General features: G+C 43.7%; 1 protein-coding gene across 7 annotated transcripts in view; it reads right to left on the bottom strand.

The window, feature by feature from the left end:
* The window catches only part of pcloa (piccolo presynaptic cytomatrix protein a), a 49,978-nt gene that overhangs the window by 12,167 nt on the left and 16,790 nt on the right, over window positions 1-21,021 (bottom strand). For 5 of the 7 annotated variants that reach the window (XM_078100341.1, XM_078100335.1, XM_078100338.1 and 2 more), the window contains exons 4-16: window positions 19,253-19,450; window positions 12,361-16,447; window positions 10,528-12,038; window positions 7,659-9,726; window positions 5,889-5,936; window positions 5,245-5,327; window positions 4,986-5,061; window positions 3,651-3,776; window positions 1,861-1,969; window positions 1,542-1,606; window positions 1,155-1,339; window positions 814-864; window positions 490-620 (exon numbers count right to left, since the gene is read on the bottom strand). In XM_078100341.1, coding sequence (XP_077956467.1) covers window positions 490-620; window positions 814-864; window positions 1,155-1,339; window positions 1,542-1,606; window positions 1,861-1,969; window positions 3,651-3,776; window positions 4,986-5,061; window positions 5,245-5,327; window positions 5,889-5,936; window positions 7,659-9,726; window positions 10,528-12,038; window positions 12,361-16,447; window positions 19,253-19,450 — 8,738 coding nt within the window. Of the gene's footprint in view, window positions 1-489; window positions 621-813; window positions 865-1,154; window positions 1,340-1,541; window positions 1,607-1,860; window positions 1,970-3,650; window positions 3,777-4,985; window positions 5,062-5,244; window positions 5,328-5,888; window positions 5,937-7,658; window positions 9,727-10,527; window positions 12,039-12,360; window positions 16,448-16,762; window positions 19,232-19,252; window positions 19,451-21,021 lie in introns of those variants that run through there. The other 2 variants (XM_078100340.1, XM_078100337.1) reach the window with 2 other exon arrangements.

The raw sequence follows: 21,021 nt of genomic DNA, 5'->3' as shown, positions 1-21,021 counted from the left end.
ACTCGTCCCCCATCAACGGGGGGCAAAGATCAACACAAGAACACAAACAACTGTGTATCATTTACACAATATGTCTGACAATCAGTAGCCTTAAGGGGCCGATGAGTACCGCACGTGACGCCACACTACGTACATTGTGAAACACATCGTTTGATGGAGCCGATGTGCAGTGTGTGGGTGCTGTGGAATTGAATTGGAAGAAAGGTCATGTGCTGCACGTTGACAGATGTCATGGTAAGTCAAAATCAATTGTAAATCGATTTAAAAATGAATGGGAATTAGGTTTGAGCTTCACAAAGTGGCTGCCTTTGTGGCCTGGATGTTGATGGGTATATCACTCAAAACCCTTCTCTCAGAGTGACCAGGAGAACCGTCCCATCTTACAATATCTAAAATAGTTTTCTCATTTTTTTAAATATTTGATCCTGAACTCTCCGTCCGTGCTGTTCTGAAAAACTTCTGCTTGCGTGCTCCAAGTCTTTGACTCACCCTCTCCCTGGAAGGAGATACACTTTAACAAAGGGGTCAGAGTAGCCATTGTTGTCCCGCGGCGCGAGGTTTCTGGCCTGCAGGACATGAACAATCAAGTTGCCAAGCTGCTTGTCGTAGTTGATTTGAAGCTGCAAAAAGAAGCACATTAAATTAAAATGAAGTCCCATGCGTGGGAGAAACTATGAAAACGCAGGATTGACTTCTTCTGTTATGCTTTTTATTTTTTAAATGCTGAAAGACAGTGAAACAAACAGTGGGCACATTTTGTACGCTTACATTTAAACTTCGATATTACAGAGCTCCTCCTGTTGTGTCACGTACCTGTATCTCTCCAGAGATGGGGTGGGTCAGGGTCTTCATTCCCTCTGCAGTCTGCAAGAAAGTCGAGCGACGCACTTAGCGATAAAGCGGTAAAGACTAAATGTTAACTAACGCTTTGTGCAGCATTTTAGACTAAATAAGTTTGACCTTGATTCTGTACTTGCATTGTTAAATGCTTAAAGTCACATTAAAAGAAGAGTTACCTAATATGAAATCGTTCTAATAACTTAATAACAAAAGATGTAATTTCTAACATTGATTTTCACTACCAAATCTCTAGTAAGTTAACAACGTTGTTCTTTACAAACAATTAATAATGATGAACAGACACCCTGCCTCACCTTGCTGCTGTGGCGTTTCTTCCCGACGGAGGGGGATCCCGGCTGACCGGGGCTGGAGGTTGCTGAGGTGGTGGGAGGAAGCCCGGAGGAAGAGGTGGAGGAGGGAGCCTGCTGCTGGGACACCTTTTGCAGCTCCGCTGCCAGCTGCTTGGGGTCAACACCTGGGGACCTGGGAGGCCTGTCACCTAAATGGAGTCACACCCGCTTCATTATGCAAATGCTCCCAAAGGGCGACAGAAATCATGGATGCACGACGTCAAGTTGGATTGGCTGAACTTTGGCTGAAGGTGTGTAAACTTGACTGGAAACTGCTTGGAAGACAGTTACAGTTTTGGGGGAGAGAAGCAGCATTGGGGGTGGAGTTCTAGAAGAAATACTGTGGCTCACCTTTGCTGTGCTCCTGGAAATCCAGGTGGTCTGAACCGTCAGACTCAGCCAGCATGTTGAGATCACTGACAGAAGGGGAAAGTAATTTGAAATAAAACTTAAAAGATTAAAACTCAAGTGGAAAAGAGAAAAATTGAAAATACCCCATGGGGCAACGGATGAACTAGCTAATCATAACTTACTTTTAAATACTTCAAATAGAAAATCAGTAAATATTTGAAAAGCAAATGTTTTGTAGAATTAAATGTGTCATGTGGAGGTGAATTTAACAGCATGCGTGTGGATTGATAGAATACAGGTGAGAAAGGTATAAACTCACAGTCTGACACACACGTCTGCCTCGTTGCACGGCTGCCCGACCAGCCCTTGTACCTCTTCATAGGTTTTACCCGTCAAAGGAACTCCGCTCCACTCTAGCACTTGCATTCCTATACAAAATTATAAGATTCATACAAGAAAACAATGGAAATACAGCATATTTAAAGAATGTCTGGAGACACAAACGCTTTACCCCAGACCAAATCAAAGGTTAAATTAAGTGATTGCTTCTTCTAACTACTAAATGGTCAATGAAATCAAATGTCCCGTGGACCCAAATGAGGGACCAGATTAGGGTCTTGCGTTTGCAGGCAAAAAATACTCTGATTTTTGTTCTCAAACGTCATGCATCAGACTTCAAGTCAAAAGTGCAGCGACATGCTGGTGACAGCAGCTATGTGACGGGCTGCTCGCGGAGCACTCTGGCACAGAACTGGTTTAAAAAGAACCTGGAAATAGCTTCATTTCATGTCAGCTATGAAACCATAATCTGTGGGACAATAGGGAACGTGATGCGTTGTTGCCGGGAAAGAAGGCAAATCACAATCAGATACTAGTTTCAGTCATCAAGTCCAGCAAAGACGAACGTCTCACAGAAGAGACTGACTGGCTATTCATGTTAAATGCAGCTCATATGAATCCACACAGCACAGCAAAAAACCCACTGCAAACTCTAGCAAACACTAGTCAGGACTTACAAGGTTTTAAACAGCTCATCAGGAGGGTCCGTTTCCGACGATACTGTCGAGCTGCATGTGTGAGTGACAGGGAAGCTACTGTAGTTTCACTGTCATATTAATATTCAAATGTTTTACACTATTGGACTCAACAACCATCAACGGCTTCAGCGCGAACCATCGTTTCCTCCGAGTGACAAGAGATATCTCTCTACTGACCCATTGACCCATTGATGTGTGCCTTTAACATGTGAAACTTCACTATTTATTGTAATTATTGTAATTGTTCTGGATGTGCGTGCGGTAGTTTGTGTCTCTGTAGCTGCTCTGTGTCTCTTCCAGTGAGATTGTGTAGGCGAAGGCCACGGAGGTCTTGGCACATGTTTAGAATGCCGTGCTAAAAAAGTGGGAAGGGAAACGGCAATTTTAAAATGATTTTTTTTAATGGAAGGAGGAAGTATGAAAAGAATTGCCCACGCTCAAGCGCACGCATATCCTCAAGGCGCTGACAGATGGATAGCGAACCCTACGCAGGTCCAAACCGGGCCGTATTATTCATCTCAACGTCCATAGATCACCAGTGTGGCAGCTTTCAAAAAGGGTACCAGGGTACCTGGCTTGGTCGGTTATCCGTCTCCACAGAGCTTAAAGGGAACTGTGAGGAGACAGGTGGACTGGGAGGGTGAGACGGGTGAAACTGTTCCCGGACCGCACTGTGTGAAATCAATTACACCTCATGAAATGTTTTATACCACACAGCAAAATCCTGAGCTGGAGAGGTAGTGGGATTTGTGTGGGTGAAATGTCCTAGGCTTAGTGCGGATTAGTATGAAACAACATGTCCAAGAAATAGTCGGGCCCACAAAACAGATTTGTTTTAAAAGGGGACACTGTCCGCCAAGCCCCCCAAAGCTCACTGATTATGAGTCAGTGATTTTTAGTCATTTTAGCTATGGACAGATCCAGGATAAAGTTCCTCTGTTTACAGCGTGTTATTATCTCACTGAAAGCAAATCAATTTCAAAACCAATTTTCAGTATATCCTTTCTGATTTAGATTTTTTTTTTTCTTCAAGTGAAGTAGATGTTTTGTACAAGGGGGGGTTGAGGTTTACCTTCTAGAATCTTTCCTGTCTGTTCTGCAGCTCCCCCGGGCAGGACTTTGGCAACGTAGGCTCCAATGTCTCCATTACTGCCAGGGACCTCTTTCCCTCCAACCACACGGATTCCCAGGCCGTTTCCTGTTTAAGACCAAAGGCAAAGATTGGTAAGTGGCATTGTCAATGGCTATAGCAGTTGATCTCATGTCATCGGCATTTAACACAAGAAGAAAAAAATATGGACACAAATTTACCGCCGCACAAAGCATACCAAATAACCTACATTCATCCTATCCTTTAAAACTATAAAATAGTAAAAAAAATTGTTTCTAAAAAAGGAGTACAAATACTGCCCCACAGTTGTATGCCTCTGCCAACCATGTTAAATTGAGGTTTCCCGTTTTATTTGGAAATTGGCAAATTAATTCTTGACTTGAGAAACCGTGTTTTTTGAGATCACTAAACCTAATCAGTTCATCGCGTCCAGATGGATTTCCAAATTTAGATAGATACCCCTAAAGCTTTCATGAGAGAAGAGTCCAAAACAGTGATATGGACTGACAGATTGACAGCACAAAATCATCCTAAAATTGCGTTCAAATGGAATACATTTTGTTTGGGCATTTTCTAGTGGCCATTGCTCTATTGCCTTTGAAGACAGAAGATGGGTGGGCATGTATGCTGTTATCTACTTCAAAGGAAATGGAGCAATGCCCACTGGAAAATGCCCAAACAAAATGTATACCCTTTAAATCTACTGATTATTCAAGTATCCCATACAATCAAACAGAACCTCCTTTTATATTGCACCATTTAACACAGTAATGTAAGCTAGATCTAAATTACTCACCGGCTCCTATTACACAGAATGCTTCCTTTGTGGGCTGTTTGTTACTTGCGTAAGATAATCCTCAGTGTGAGGGATACGCCATTTTGAGAACGGCAATGACTGATGAGCCTGGAAAAAGGCCAAATCCAAAAGGATGCCAGGAAATGAAATGTCTGCCTGCTTTGAGCCTGGAGGAATGGTGTGATGGAACGCGATGACAGGGGAAGTGACTCGCCAGTTTGTCGAGGTCTGGCATGAATATCAAATAAACACGACGCATCAAGCACAATCGTCATACTCTTACGATATGATCGGTATCACACTCTTTTTCCTTTTTGAGTAATGTTTGAATCGTACAGCCGTTCGAATTCAATTAACGCGTGTCGTAAACGGTGCATAGTTCTGATGGTCAGTAAGCAACGCCGTCAATCAAATCTATCGCATGCATCACAGTCGATAAGAGATTTGTTTGTAATAAATGCTCTTTGCATGCTGACATGTAGTAAACTGTGGTACTTTACCTGAGACACTACGGTCTTTGGGATCCCTCTGCAGTTTGACCCTGAGGTGAGGGAAGGGGTAATACAGGCCTTTTCCCTGTGGTCCATACAAAATGTGAGATGTCACGTATGTACAAGGTAAATGCATCATGGACATGCCATTTACATACAAAGATATTCAGGTGATTGAGTGTGAGTGCATGCAAATCATTAATAATCGGACTTGGTATTCAGCACTTGCAAAAAGCTTTCAATCGCTTGTATAGTATTTTTGTTTCACCTGTCTCTTCTCTTGTCCATTCTCTGATCGCCCGTCCCTAGGTTTGTCAAACCAATCCGTCTCCTCTCGTCTAAGGTGGTAAGCTTCAGGGATAAAAACAAGCACTACTTAAGAATCAGTCACTGTATAGTGAGTGGCCGGATTCAGTCTAAATACGGTAAGTATGATTTGATGCCATTCATGAAAGGTCTATAGTATTTGAAGAATTTAACTTCTGCCACAGAAAGAGTTGATCACTCTCTTGTGAGAAAGAGCTGATTCCATGCGACTGTACAAGTTATTTGAAAATATGCTAAAAAAAATTCAGTTTAACGTAGGATAAGAACATGTTGTTAGTCTATATATCGTGGCATAATCTAAACCTATAATGCATGTTTTTCTATGAATGTAAATGTTACTCCAATTGTTGGGAAAATGCATGTATTTCTTCTGAAACATTGAGTATTAGTGATACCATTTCACATTCTCACAATGTAAATGTGTTTGTATATTGCAAATTAGTTGTAGCAGAATTTATTGGCTATTTTGAGTGTCTTCAACCTTCCCAACAATTGGTCATCATTTTATGGTGATGTGTTTTTGACTTGAGGTGCAGGTTAATGTGTTTACTGATGAATGACTAGAGAACTGAACTAATACTCTACCATTGGTTGCATCGTCTCTGTTCAAAGCCATCTGGGAATCACTTAGTGCTGGAATCAAGGCAAATGGATTTACATTGAAAATCTATCGGATCCATGTGAATTTATTTGTAGTTAGACTGCATTCAAGACAACTAGGACACGGGATCTTTAGATATTTAAGCCGGAGATAAAAAACAACTAGAAAAAAAACCCATACAGTTAGCTTAAACAGTATCTTACTTTAATATAGCTTTCAAATGTTGCTTCTCTTTTTGTACTAAAACTGTCATCAGCTTGGAAAATTACCGTTGCTGATTCAGAACTTAATTGAAGGTTGAAAAAATGTTTCTTGACTTAAGGATGTCAACAACATACTGCTTCAGAATGCAATGCAAAGTATTGAATTTACTCAGCAAAACAGCAGCAAAATAAAATTCACCCAAACATTGTGTTCTTTCTTGAAATAAAGCAGAAACATTGTTTGCGTTGGAACAATACTGTGCTGTGTTTTTTGCAGACTTTTTTAGTTAGGCAAGGCAAGTTTATTTGTATAGCGCTTTTCATTCACAAGGCAGACTCAAAGTTAGTTAGTTAGTCAAGTTAGTGATGACAGCTCATAATACTGTATTCATTAAATACAAAGGAAAAATAGCTAAGGAAGCAATAGGAAAGGTTTTCTCAGTAAAGGATGAATTAAAAAAGAAGTTGAATATAATAATTTAGTTTTATCAGATTTTTTGTTTGAAATATAAACAAAAATCAGAAAAAAAGGAATAAAACCCAGAACGTGCAATATAAATAACTTACTAATGTCACAATAAATGCAAGTATTCACAACAAGGCATGCAAGGTAAAGTTTTGTATTTATTACATACAAGTGTCACCTCGAAATATCATGCGTTTAAAAAACATATGACAGTTTTCTGCTCTAAGCTATTATTTAAGTCATTAGTTTGGTAACGTTCTGATCTTGCCTACAGTTTGGTATCATAATAATTGAACGTATGAATTTAAACACATACATGATGAAATATAATAACTAACTATATAACTATTTAATATCGACATTGATCATCAGCTACTGTAAAATCCCCATTATCCTTTATTACCCTATTTTATTTTATTAAAATACAATGTTATTTATTTATTAAAATAACCTGTTTATTTGACGGAATTCTGTACTAATTATGTAAAATGTATTATGTAACAATGGGAGGCACTTTTCGGTGTATAATTTGTGGGGAAAAAGGTATGAAGGGATCATTTTTTTGCTATTGTGGTCTTGTATCTTCCACACAATATTTGAAAGACAATTAAAACAAAAAACGTTAGAAAATGGTAATAGCTACAAATGTTGTAATTCGCTAAATATAATGCAGACTGCCACTAGTGAGAAACTCCCACGCCATGTAGCTGAAACAGGGAGACCATTTGGTGTCACACAGTAAACTGTTGTGAGAAAACATTACACAATATCTGGCATGCAGACAGAAATACAGTGCATGCATAAAGATACATTCAAGCACACTGATAAAGACATAGAGAAAAATGTACAAAGGCATGCATGTACACCGGATCTTAAACGATTGCACAAAATCACTGACACCCGAAAACAAAAATAAAATTCATTAAAGTTAAGGTAAGACACATGCAGATTTTCAAAAAATAAACCGAAACTAAACATCACACACAATAGTATTAAATTCAAGAAAGACAAACCATAGCCAGCCAATCTAAAGGACGAAACATTCAACAGGAAAAGATTGACAATATGACAAGTCTGTTTTTTACCTTCACTATCTGACATGGTACCCTGAAGGTCATCCAGAAGTACGTAACCCCTACCCCTGGTTGGCTCTTCCCTGATATGTTGCTGTTGTTGGGAGTCCTGTAAGGAAAGGCAGGAACCAAACTGGTCCCTTGAATCAGCTGAGATCGGCGGTAGAGGTCCCGCTGATGCACGGGCCATGCCCATAGGTTGCCCAACTGGGCTCAATGGGCTCTCTTCCTCAGAGTTTTGGGCAACTATTGGTAGTCTGCCACGACCACTTTGCACAATGGGAAGGCTTGTAGGTTTGGTGCGACCAGAGGGAGTTTGATAGCTTGGTACATCTCCAGATGTTTCGCCGTCCCCTTTAAGCCTCAGCGAAGAGCTGGAAGGGTCTCTTTTAATGGACAAGTCCAGGCCATAGCAAGATGTGGGCCTCGATGAGGGTCTTGAGCGACTACCACTAGGATAAGCGGAATCCAAGCCTAGGCTCTGGCCCAGATTTAGAGACCCTGCCAAATTGGCACCCAAGGTGGACCCCAGGTATTTTTGTTGCTCTGCAATATTCTTACGAAGGCCAAAGGTAATTTCATCTTGTGAGAGCCGGCTGGTTCTTACAGATGCACTGGTTGACCCAAGATAGCTGGTGTAGTCTGTCTCCAAACCCCTGTTATCTGTAACAGAGGAATACTTGGAAGAGATCTTAGGATCAATCAACGGTGCCTTGTGTTTTTGGTACAACATTGATGCTGGGAGTTGTTTAGCTGCCTGCTTCTCGAGAGTAAGTCGACTGATACTGTACTTATCTGACTTTGGATATTGTCTTTGGGAGTAACTAGACACGCTAGAGCTTGGGGTGTAGTAGTGCTGGGAGAGGCCTGTCAATTGTTCTAGGTTTTCTGTCCCAGCACTTCTCCTGAACTCTTGCTTTAGCTGCTGCTTCAAGAGTTTCAGTTCGTAGGGTTCCTCCATTGTATCCTCTTCATCGGGGGTCTTACCAAAAGTATGGAGTCTAGACGTGGATCCCAGATACTCAGCAGAACACAGATCTGCAGCACTCCTACGCAGCAGCTTTTCTGCTTTGGCCAACTCCCTCTCAGCCAGACTGTAAGATGAGGATAGACCTGTGGAGCTCTTAGCCAGTTCTGCAGCATCCTCCAATAACATGTAACTACGAGGTGTATGGGGATCTACATCTGTATAATAGGAATCAGAGACAGCCGTGATAGGGCTACGTGGCATACTTCCAACCTCCAAGGCTCTGAGGTCAAGGTGGTTGCCATATTTGTCATACTTGACTCCCAGGTAAGCCGACGATGTGGGATCAGGCTGGCGGCTAATGACATCATATTTAGTTGCATCCAACTCTGAGAGGAGGGCTGCTTGTCTGGCAGCTTTCTGCTGCAACAGGAGCATCTGGTGGTAACTCTGCTGCTGGGAGCTAGTGAGCGAGGGGACAGAGGAGTAGAGAGAATGGGATTGGTAGGACTGGGGAGTCTGGTAGAGAGACTGCTGGTATTGGGTTTGATAGTATTGGTGCTGGCTGTATTTCCCATACTCATACTTCGTTTGAGGAGGGACAAAGTCATCCAGTTCTGACTGTGGAGCTGTTCTGGGACGTTCAAGGCTGTGACCTTCAATCTCCTCATCTTCACCACTTCCAAGCCCACCCCTTGTCTCTCGGATGTTACTAACCTCACTGTCGGACATGTAGTCTCTGTCCTCTGCAACACTCTGTAAATATGCCCTTTCTCTCTTCTCTCTCTCCATCAGTAGCACATCCTTTCTACGATTAATTCCCATCTCCAAGTACCTAAGCTTAGCGTCAATCTCCTTCTCCTCCTCATCAAGCTCTGCTTGTTTTTTGCGGAGCTTGGAAGACTCACGCTCAACAAGATCTAACTCACGATCAATGTCCTGCAGGATCTTAGCACGTGCCATGTTAGAATTGCGGCACATTCTCCGGCGGGCCGAACCAGTGTTGTGTGCTGTCTGACCACTCGTTGTTGACTCATCCTCTGAGGGTGGATTGGGGAGGGTCCTCTTCACCTTCTTTTGAGTGCCTGTTGGTGTGCCACCTGAGCCTTTCCCCTGTGGGAAAAGTAAACAAGAACATGATTAAGACTGCCGGAATTGATACGGTTATATAGTCTTTGTAATTCTAACAATGAACGTATTAAAGGAATAGTTTCACAGTTGAAAAAGTAGAAAAGCACATCAATTCTAGTCTTGCTACAAAGTTAATACAAAGTCATGATTTATAGATAAGGACATGAACATGGTGGATGGTGCCGGATGTTAGAACACCTTTCGAGCATACCTGTAAGGTATTTCAATCCACAAATGTTACCTACTTCTCACTAAATTGCCTAAATTCAGTTTCAAAACAAGTGATCAGCTCATTTCATTTAAGGTGTATGAGATTCTACCAATAAATTGCCCAGGCTGAAATCTGACCTCCATACCTCATGAGGGTCAGGAGCTGCATTTGATGCCGACATCTGCATTGCTTAACCTATTCAGTTATTTTTTTACTTCCCATTCTGTATATGTTATGGAAACTAGTACCTAAGGTGGCATTTGTAACTTAAAAAGTCGTCATTTGGCATATTATGGTATCTCTCTTGGGTTAAGGTCACACCAATGTTAAGGAAGAAAACCGCTGCATTGTATAAAATGAAGTACAATTATTGGAGTACATCAGCATTATATCCACTTAGGTATAACCACATTATCTAGTGTGCCACGCTCAGACTACTTTGCTTGAATTCCCATCTACCAAATTGTCCATTTTTTTAATCTATACTGTGAGTGGATCTGGCATAATTAATGACAAGCTTCATAAAATGAGTGAGATGTAATGGCAATTAAAGCGATAGGTATACTACTCACTGTATCACCATACTGGGTGCCACATGTTGCCCTTTCTTCTCCTGTTGGACTCATGGGCTTAGGGTCAGACATCGATCTCTGTATGGCTTTTGGTGCCCTGGGACTTACTGGAGAGGCTTTCGATGGATCGGTACTTCCTCTTAGCTTTTGTGGGCTTGTATCACCCAATGATTTCTCATAGGACACAAACTCAAGGGATTTGCTTGGTGATATACAGGGGGATATGGGGGAATAAAGCACATTGAGAGATTTAGGAGGGGCCTGAAGCGTAGAAGAATCAACTTTAGGAGATTGACCTATTTCTAAGGGAGTGGGTCTTTTCTTTGGCGAGGTCCTTTCAGAGTCAGACAGCTCCATCCTGGAGTCCACTCGAATGTTGCCTTCTGGATCGGTTTGTATGGAAATCTCAGTGTGGGCTTTAAGAGACATCTCTGAATGTCCACCCCTGTCACCCCGAGCAGTGCGTGGCCGACTTTGTCGGTTTCTGGTCTGGGCCTCCCATTCATCTTGATCTTCATCATCAGTCTGGACACAACTGTCAACACTCTTTTTGGCACTTTTCTTTTTCCTCCCTGCTGTATAAGCTTTGCTCACTGCCTCATCCTCCTCATCTGTCTGGCACCCACTATCCGTGATCTTCCGGGAGAGTACTGTGCCATCAGGTCCTAAGACAACTGCCTCCTGCACGCCATGCCCTGGTAGGTCCCCACCTGGGTACATCTGACGAAGTTTTTGCTCTTCCAGTTGCATGCGCAGCTGCTCTTGGAGTCGCTGAATCTGATCAAGCTGCTGCTGTTGTTGGGCATATGTTTCTTTCTGCATCATAAGGTGAGCCTGTCTTTCCTCTTCTTGTTGATTCAGGATGTGTTGCTTCATCGCCTGCAGCTCTTCCAGTTCCTTCTGGACCAAGAGTTGTTCGTGCTCTCGGAACCGTTGAATCTCTTGGCGCTCCCACTCTAATTCCTCAGCCAAGCGCTGTTGCTTCAGTTTCTCCATCTCTAGTCTCTCACGCTCTGCCTGATACTGGCCATCCCCAGGAACCATGGGTGAAGACAGGGCTTCTAGTGAAGCAGCTATGGCCTCCAGGGATGCATCAGTGTAGTCAAGAGACAAAGAAGCTGTGACAACAGTGCTACCCCTTCTAGAGATCTCCAGATTGAGTGGGGTATCTTCTTGTTCCACGGTAGCAGTAGAGTTGATGGTGGAGAGGAAACTATGGGATCTTGTAAGTGGTAAATTCTGGATGTCAGAAAGGGAAGGCATTGTATCGCTGGTATGCATACCTGAAAGTGTGTTGTATGTTGTACTAAAGATGGACCCAGGTTGGGTGGTAATGGCATACGTAGATGGGATTGGTGCTGCAACAGAGGAATAAACCACCCCATTTGATGACCTCAAGACACTGCTTGTACCAAAGAGTGTTCCAACAGCGCTTGTGACTCTGGCTTGGGAATAGGGTGGGATTGTCATTCCTGCATAAGTTCCTTTCTTGGAGTAGTCAACAGCTTCACCTGTCAAAAGTCAAAAATATCAGTTGAGTCCAAACAATGCAGACTTATTCAATGTTGAACCAAGCCATGCCTTATCCAAATAATATTTAAAAAGGGGGAAACGATCCAATAACGAGAAGCACAAGAAGTGTAAACAGCAACAGCATGCAAGCAACATGCAAAAAATATTATGGTGAAAGGGCAAAAAAAAACAAAAAAATGTTTCATGCAAATCAAAACGAACAGCAAAAAAAAGACAAAAAGTTGTCAGGTCAGCCATGAATGAGTCGAGGCAGTTCAAAGTGACATTTAAGTGACAAGTCGGCAATGTCACTGCACTGACCTGCATCAGAAATCTTTGCTGAGGTAAGATCTACTGCACCCTCTGTGGTACCACTGAAATCATAGCTGTTCTTACTCTTGTAAAAGAACAGGCCGGCCTCTGCTAGGTTAGTGTCTGACATCGACGGTTTAATTCCACCAAACCCTCTCATGCCGTAAGGGGATCGGTCATACTGGTAATGGTCATCCCGATATCCAAATCGATCTTCAGGCAGGGGTGTAGTAGCTTGCTGAGCAGTGCAGCTTCCTGCAAATGGGAGATTGTACACAACATCACAGCAAACAGCTCTTTTTCCTGCAGTCAGATCCACTGGTTTGCCATCGTCATCTGTGAGTACAGCTGTGACCGCCTCTGCAGAAGCAGCATCCACTGACACCAGAGTGTTGAATGGTTTTGTTGTGCTAAGGTCGACGGCTCCAGCCATTGTGGTTGAGCCCGTAGTTAATCCATTGGCAACATAACCTGCAATACAAGCGGGCGCAATAGTGACAGGATTGGTCTGGAAAGAACCTCCGCCGGTGCTGGATCCGACTGAGAGGTTAATAGGGGTTTCCATACCAGACGGTGTAGATGGCTGAGAATCAATTGGCCGATATATGATTTGAGAAACAGGTTCAAAAGCTTTATTTTTTGTTAACTGAAGGGGAACTGAAGATACTCGGGAAATGTCTACATTGTCACATTGTTCAATTGTGGCAGCACAGGTCACAATGGTGATACTATCAGTCACTATAGAAACAGTGGATGATTCAGCACTAAGATTGACCACAGGTGAGTGCACTGCACTGTTCTGACGACTGATATCCGCTGCAAAGGACTGACGTCTTGCGTCTGGGCCAGCAGACAGATCCACACCATTCATGTCTGATTGTTGGTCCACCTTCATAGTCCTAAGATCTACCACCTCAGAAGGTTGGATGGCCTGTCCATTTTGCGCTGGCAATTGGGGCTTAGGTTTCTCCATTGAGATTGGGACACCATTTGCCCTTGGAGCTGGCACTGGGGGTGATGTCCTTTCATGAACAACAGAGACAGTGGTCCTTTGGACTTCTGTGGTGACCACTTGAGAGATCAGATTAGGCATAACCACAGGTGGCTGTGCAGAGGCAGATATAGCCTCAATTATATGACAAGAACTAGATACATGCTTCTCCGGGCCACAAAACTCTTGACTTTCAATAGATTCTGTGACTCGTGTGTATGCCAGAGGCACTCTGGTTGTTTGAGGGGGGGTTGGTTGTGGATGATGCTGTGGATAAGAGTGAAGTTGATGTTGTTGTTGGTGGTAGCTTTGGAGCTGAGCCGGGCATGAAGAAGATGCTGGGCCGGGGCTAGAGGGAGCTTGAGTTAAGAGACTGTCTACTGGAGAGCTGGGCTGAGATGGCAATGTGATGACTACATATGTGTCACGAATATTCCTGGTATATCTTGGAGATGAGGGAGACTTGGGGGAGGGTTGAAACAGCTTGCTCTCAGAGGAAGGACTCAGATTCAAAGCTATGTCATTAGGACCAGTGGGAAGAACAGTGGGTCTTGGTGAATGTGGGACATGAGCAGGCGAAGAAGGCTGTGAACCAGGCTTTGGTGCAATTGGTGGTTTGACGCAATGTCCTGGTCGGTAGCTATCCCCGATCCCTGCATGAATGGTTGGCTTTGGGGCAACAGGAGGGGGAACTTGAGGCTTGTATATTGGTGTAACTAGTTGTCTTGTGGGTGATCCTTGGCTTGCAGTCATAGCCACCATCTCTGGCCTGATCTGTGTTGCTGAAGCCTGAGGTGGAAGTGGGACAGGAGCTTTCCTGGGGAAAACCGTAGGTTTTGGAGGGGTTGGAGGAGGCAGTGGCGGTGCAACAGGTACTTCTGCTTTTTCCTGAGAATTAGCCCTAAGCAGTACACTAGGCTTAGGAGGTAAAGGTGGAGAAGTTGACACTACGCTAGAGACACCGGGTGTGTACTGGGGGACTGTGGGCAAGGGTGAAACACTAACAATTGCCGGGACTGATGTTCTTGGGAGTGCACTCGATAAGTCAACAATATCGAGCTCTGATTCTGTGATTGTGGTGTGAGTTTGTTGATATGATGTGGATGATGGCGGAGACTCGGTAGACACTGTGACCGGCTCAGTTTCCATAGCCTCTGGCGTGTCTGACACTATAGTTATAATCTCCTCTTTTTTAATACTTTCGTCATCAGAGGACAACTCTCCTGAAGAACACTGTGTCACCTTTAAGTCTGGAATGGGATTGAGTGCCCTTTTAGATGCAGTGGCTTCCACTTCTGGTTCCTGCAGAGTTGGACTTGTTCCAGGAGTCAGAGTTCTTTTAATTAGCTCTTCATAGGCAGTTTCGGCATCCAACAATGGCTTCCCATCCTTGCCTAATGTTACTGTGGTGCTTTTGGGGAAAGTGTCCTCAGCAGGTTGCAACACAATTTCTGGGGTTGTGCTTTCCACTTTTGGCTGCATCTTTTGATATTCCTTCTCAAGCTGGATGAATTCCTTCCTCTTCTTTATCATGTCTTCATAAACTTCATCTGGTGATCTCAGTGTTTTTGGCTGCGCGGGAACATTAATCTTCTCCGGTCCACCCGTATCAGCTGTTGAATTGTCAATAAGAGATGCATAGGCATAGTCTTCAATAAGCATTCCCCCGTAAAGGGACTCTTTTCCTGGTTGAATATTTCCTTTGTCAAGGGTTGGAGACTTGGCCCTTAGCATTATTTCCTCATAGGCTTCATCAGCCGTTTTGAGAGTTTTTTTCTGTGGTTGATCAAGATTTTGAGCATCTGTTGGAGAGTGAAGAGACACCGATATAGGAAGTTGATAGGTTTTCTGAACTGCCGCAATCTTTGCAGGATGGATTTCAAATCCTTCAGAATCTGATTCAACACTGGGGGAGAAATCAGAGCAGGACGATCGCCTGATCTCCTCCATCTCAGCTTCTTGCCTGAGTTCCTCGGTTGGTGAGGCGTCTTCGATGGGCGAAAGGTTGCTCGGTGGTGTCTTTGGACGCTCTCGTCTCCTCTGGGCTCGGATCTCTTCTTTGTCCTTCTTGGACTTTTTCCCCGATCCCTTCTGTTTTTCTTGCTCCCTCAGCAGCTCTTCTTCTTCCCGTAACTCTTCCTCTTCAGAAGAGTCTTCAATAGTTGGCAGCATTTGACCAGGTTGTCTGTGTTTGGCTTTCCTGTGTTGTTTACCCTCACCAGAACGGATATGGCTGGGACTACCGCTGTCACTGTCTTCATCCAGTGATGAGAGTGATGTCGGGGATGTCCCGGGGGTGAAGCTGGATGCATGTAGACTGGATGACCCCTCACCTCTAGACCGATCATCTGGAGAGTCTGTAAGGCTTTCCATCTCAGGTTCTCTATCATCATTAGGTATATGGATAGGGCCGCTGGTTGAATTCAGCTCCATTATTCGGAATTTGCGGACTCCAGTACCACTCCCTTCCTTGGAGTCTTGTCCCTCCTCTCGGTTTATATCAGGTTTTTCCGATGAGTCACGTAGTTGTTTAACCTCTTCGTCATCTGGACTAATTGTGCATTTTTTGGTAAGTCGTCTGGCTTTTCCTGATGCACTCCTCTCTACACCCTCAGTTGTCTTCTGTTCCATTTGCTTCTTCTCATTCTCCCTTATCTTACGCCTGATGAGGTTTTCCTCATCAGACGGGGAGGCATCCTCATTTTCACTCATTTCCATAATCTGTTTTCGGATAAATTCCTCATCATCACCAGATATCGGGCTTTCTTTTCCAAAGCTTTCACTGCTGTCATCCAGGGAATCTGCCCTGACATCCATGGGCACGAGTAGCTTTTTCTTTGTGGTACCTTTGTCATTCTTCTCACAAAGTCCCCGGTCATCTTCTGAGCTGGGTGAGTCAGGTGAGAGAGGAAGCACTTGTAATTTACGTCTGGTCTTTAGGGTGTCTGTTAGTGTCTCCTCATCTTCCTTTGGTTGTGTCTTGGCCTCAAGAATGGGTAAGACTGTGCTTTCCAGCTTGGCTAGGTCAGATGGGCTGGTGGGACTGCAGTCCTTGGCAGATATTTCTTTCTCTTCAGGCTCTTTCATGGTCTCCTCCATTTTCACCTGTTGGATGGAAACACAACAATTATTGGTAAATTCAAAAACAGAAACTGCAATCTTTTTAACATGTTACATGTGATTAATGTGTATATGTGAGTACAGTCCTGAGAAATAACAAATGGAAATGAAATATAGCTGTACACAATTCTATACATTTTTATAGAATAGTGAATTTGTATTTCCACTCTGCAGGTTTTTGATGCACAGTCTGAAATCCAAACATTTCACTGTATTTTGCAGTGTTAAGGTATTGATGTATTATATGGTACACGTTTTAGTTAGCCATTTTGCACTTCTTGTCCTAAATACTAAGGTCACCTCAGCAACTGCATCTTCTTCACAAGGCTTTCCCAGAGGCTGAGCTACTACCTCCGTTTTCTCCTCCACGTTAGCGTTCTCCTCCTTCAGGCCTTTGACATGCTCACTAACCACAAGCAATGGGAATTCAGGTTCTACTTGAAGGACTGGACCTACTGATGCGGACAAATCTCCATTTTCTAAAGCTGTATCTGATCCTTCATCCTTCCTTGAAATTGTGGTCTTTCCTACATCAAACTGTGTCTTGTCGTTTTTGTCAGAGAATATGCTGGTCTCTGATACTGAAGTAACTTCCTGGATGTTGGCAGCAGCAGGTTGTGTATCAAGTTCTTCTTTCTGTTTGAATGACACCTTTTGCTCAGCAACTTCCTCCAGTGGTTTTTCATCACCGGCCGACGTTTGTCTCTCTCCTTCAGGTTGATTTACAGCAATACAACAGTTATTATTTTCTGAAGAAACCTCAGGTTCTTCTCGAACAAGTTTCTTCTCGCGTGCTCTATCTCTGACTTGCATCTCACTCAAGACAACTGAGTCTGAAACCATCTCTACACTTTGCTTGGATTCCTTAACGTTGACCTTTTCTTGATCTTGAGATTCCGGAGGCGGGGTGACCAGAGGAACCACTGCGTTCGCAGATTCATCATCTCCTTCTAACATTGTGTCTATCGGCGTCCGCTCTTCCTCTCTCTGTGCCAAACTTTCTTCTCTGACCATCAGCTTTTTTTCCTCCTCTAACTTCTCTGACAATAAAACTGTCTCCACCATGGTATCCTCAGCAGGTGTGTCAGGTTCTATCTTCTCTATTACGGGACTGATCGTGTCTGCAGCAGTAGTGGAGAGGGCTGGACTTGACTCATCTTTATCCATCCTCTCCTTTTGAGGTTTTTGGTCTTTTTCCTTCTCAATTTGTTCCTGTTCAACCACCTCTTCTTCCAAAGATTTACCGTTGTCAGCTTTTAGCTCACTTGCCTTTTCTGCAGCTGCATTTTTCTGAATCCCTTCACCTTCAAAGGCTTTTCCATTAGGTGATTTATTGTCAATGCTAGAGTCGCCTCTCGCCTCAATGGTTTCTTTTTCAACAGTTTTATCCACAATTATTGTTTCTTCAGCAGTGTCCTTCACAATTGTCTGATCATGTATTTTCTCCTTTGATTTTTTCCTTTCAAAAATTAATTTGTCAAAAACGTTATATTCACTGGGTTTCTCCTCTATTGATTCCTCTGGAGCTTTGGTCTCTAATAGAACGACATGAGGTGAATGTTCTGCCGGGTCAAGTGGAGTGGGTTCCTCCTCATTATCTATGGCTTTGTTTTCCACTTTATCAACCTGGCTTTTCTCCTCTGCAGCTGAGACAGGATGTTTGTTGTCTGACACTACTGAAGAACTCTCAGATTCTTTGTATTTGTCTGTCTCTTGTTTTAATTCTCGCTGGGACTGATCAGGTTTAGGTACTTCAACATTGTCAACAGAGGCTTCATTTTCTGCGACGTCAACTGCGGGTGATCGAGCACCTTCAATGCAGACGGCATTCTCTGTCACACTTTCTGCTTCCACTTTTATTTCTTCATCAACTTCAATTCTGACTTCCTGTGTTACACTGCCAACCCCAAGTTCTTTATTGATTTCTGATTGCTCCACCTCAAAAGCTGTGTCCACACTATCTGACTGAGTTTGACATGCTGGAGGTGCGTCCTCCACCTGGGCGTTATCACTCGGCTGTGCCTGTTCCACCTCTGTTATAGTCTCATTTTTTAGATGTGTGGCTGAATAATCTGGCAATGGAACAAGCTGAGGAGGGTCCTCCTGAGTGACGGTTGGGATTGAGGCCGGTTCTGGATGAACTGAATTAGTTGACGCATCGGGAAGTTTTTCTGGAATGGGATCCACCCTTTCATTTCCTTTCACGGGAGCAGAAGCCTCACTCTCAGCAGTCTTGGGATTTAGCTCCGTTTCTACCTCAGCAGGGGCCGCTGTCTCGTCTAAACCTCTTATAGTCAGTACATTTTGTGTCTCACTTTCCACAAGGGTTGAAAAGTCCTCCGCGGGATTCTCAGAGGTGCTTTGTTCTGGCTCAACTGCTGGTATTCCACTGACAGGTGCACCCCGGGCTTGTTGCTCAACATTAGATATGTCTGTCTCAGAGCGAGGATGGTCCTCTGATGCTTTTCCTGAGCTACTCTCTTGTTGCTCAACTGCTGGTATTTCACTGACAGGTGCACTTTGTTGCTCAGCAGCAGCGGATTCCGTCTCTGCTATTTCCTCAGAGCTTTTCCGTTGCTGCCCGTCGGCTGGGATTGGAGGGAGAACTTGAACGACACTGACTGAAAGTGAAGCTCGTTGTTCTGGTTCGGCCGCTACCGGTTCTTTTTGCTCGTTTAACTGTGGTGTTTCCCGGTGCGTGCTACCAGGAGGACGGGCACAAACGGAAAGAGAGGAGTCCTGATGTGGGGACATTAATGCATCGGGTGTGGGAAGGGTTTCTGGTACTACCTTGGTATCAGGAGCTGGCGGGGTTAGGTCTGATGCTTCTACTACAGGCTTGCTATCTACAGCAGGAGGGGCAGGGGTGGAAGCGGGAGCAGGGGAAGGCGGTTGCTGCAGTGGGGAAGCCGTGGCTGGAGGTGGCACGTCTGCCAGCTGGCCCGTCATGGCTCGTTGGGTCTGGCAGTTGAGGCAAAGCCATTCTTTCTGTAAGACAAAGAAAAAGCATTTATTACTGGGACGAGGCACTGGTTTAATGTCTTTTACCTCAAGGGTTGCTTTTATATGTATGGGGATTTAAGAGAAGGCGTGTGCATAGGGCATGGCAATGGGACAGAAAGGAAGCAGACTTAACCAGTAAACTTCTTTACATTCAAGGCTGAAAATATGTTTCCCAAATTTTGTGTTCTGCGAACATCTAATTTAGTTACTCTATTAATATGCTGAGGCACATCACAGCTGTTTATTCTTTAAGTACCATAATCCTCCTTAAAAACCACTTGGGGTGTTTACCCAAATCTTAACAGCACTGCTGCTTCCAATGGAACAAGAAACAAATACCTTGTTGGCACAGCTGCTGTAATCTGTCATCGCAGAGCTTTGCTAGAAGCGCCCCGTCATGGCGAGGTTATTACCGCGTGTATTCCCAAGTACCGACTTAAACACCCGGGCTCTAGAGGAACCAAACTACACCAAAAGCCCTGCTGAGGGCTATAATTCAAGCGCTGCAGCTGTTATTGGACTTCAACATCCGGTACGGTTTTGGCCGTAAGGGGTTATAAAAGTGTGAAACAATCAAACTGCTTTGGTTTTTATGAAAATGCAAGCACACACACACATAGACACACAAATACAGTCTATGCACATACATACAGTAAATCTAGAAGTTATAGTCTGCATGTTTTTCAACCTCCAACACCCTGACGTAAAACACCTCATTTCAGAATCTTCAAAGTGCTTTAACATTCCTCTCTAATAAATGTGTTTTTTCTTGGCTTAACAGCGGGGTTTATGCCAAATTTGAGTTTTAGAGAAGATTGCAGGCTGCACGTTAAGCCATGCAGCAGACAAGGCGCCCCGCGCCAATAAAAAACAAATAAAGGAGAGGAGGACAGAAGAAGATAACTGAGGAAATGCGGCAACAGCAAAGTCAGGGTAATTTAGGCATCAGATGCACTGTGTTAGTCAATGCTTGAACAACAGAAAATGAACGATCGAGGCAGATTGGCACACCTGGAAAGCCAACTCAATAGTATGTACCCAAACATAAAAAGATATTAAGAATGTTTAGACGTTGCAAATGCAAGAAGAAATTGCTCTGTCACATCCTTTTTTCTTCTTCCTTCCTGTAACCCTAGCTCTCTTTACAATTGTATTTGATAACCAGTGTAAAAATATATACTTTCAATAAAATATTTCAAACACAAAGATGTTTGTAACATATGGAAGAGGGACATACCAACAAAACAATACCAAAGAATCCGACAGCGATGCCTAAACTAAGATTTGCTGACGTCAGTGAGTTACATCCCCGACTCGACAGAAACCCAGTTAATCCTCAAACACGATGACGGACACAACACAGAAGCACGAGCGCGAGCAAGCGCCCCGCTATCAACATCCGACTCGAGATGGGAGTTTCTCCAGCTTGACGGCCTTATCAGTTAAACCAGAGACCGGGCGCTGAGAGCCACAGAGATGTCCGCCAGATACCCAAAGCTAATCACACACACACACACACACACACAGCTTATCAACACATCACAACAGGCACACTC

The sequence above is a fragment of the Gasterosteus aculeatus genome, chromosome 4, assembly GCF_964276395.1.
Source record: "Gasterosteus aculeatus chromosome 4, fGasAcu3.hap1.1, whole genome shotgun sequence".
Lineage (NCBI taxonomy): Eukaryota > Metazoa > Chordata > Actinopteri > Perciformes > Gasterosteidae > Gasterosteus > Gasterosteus aculeatus.
Note: the sequence above shows the minus strand (reverse complement) of the source record. Positions and strands in the feature narration are given on the sequence as shown.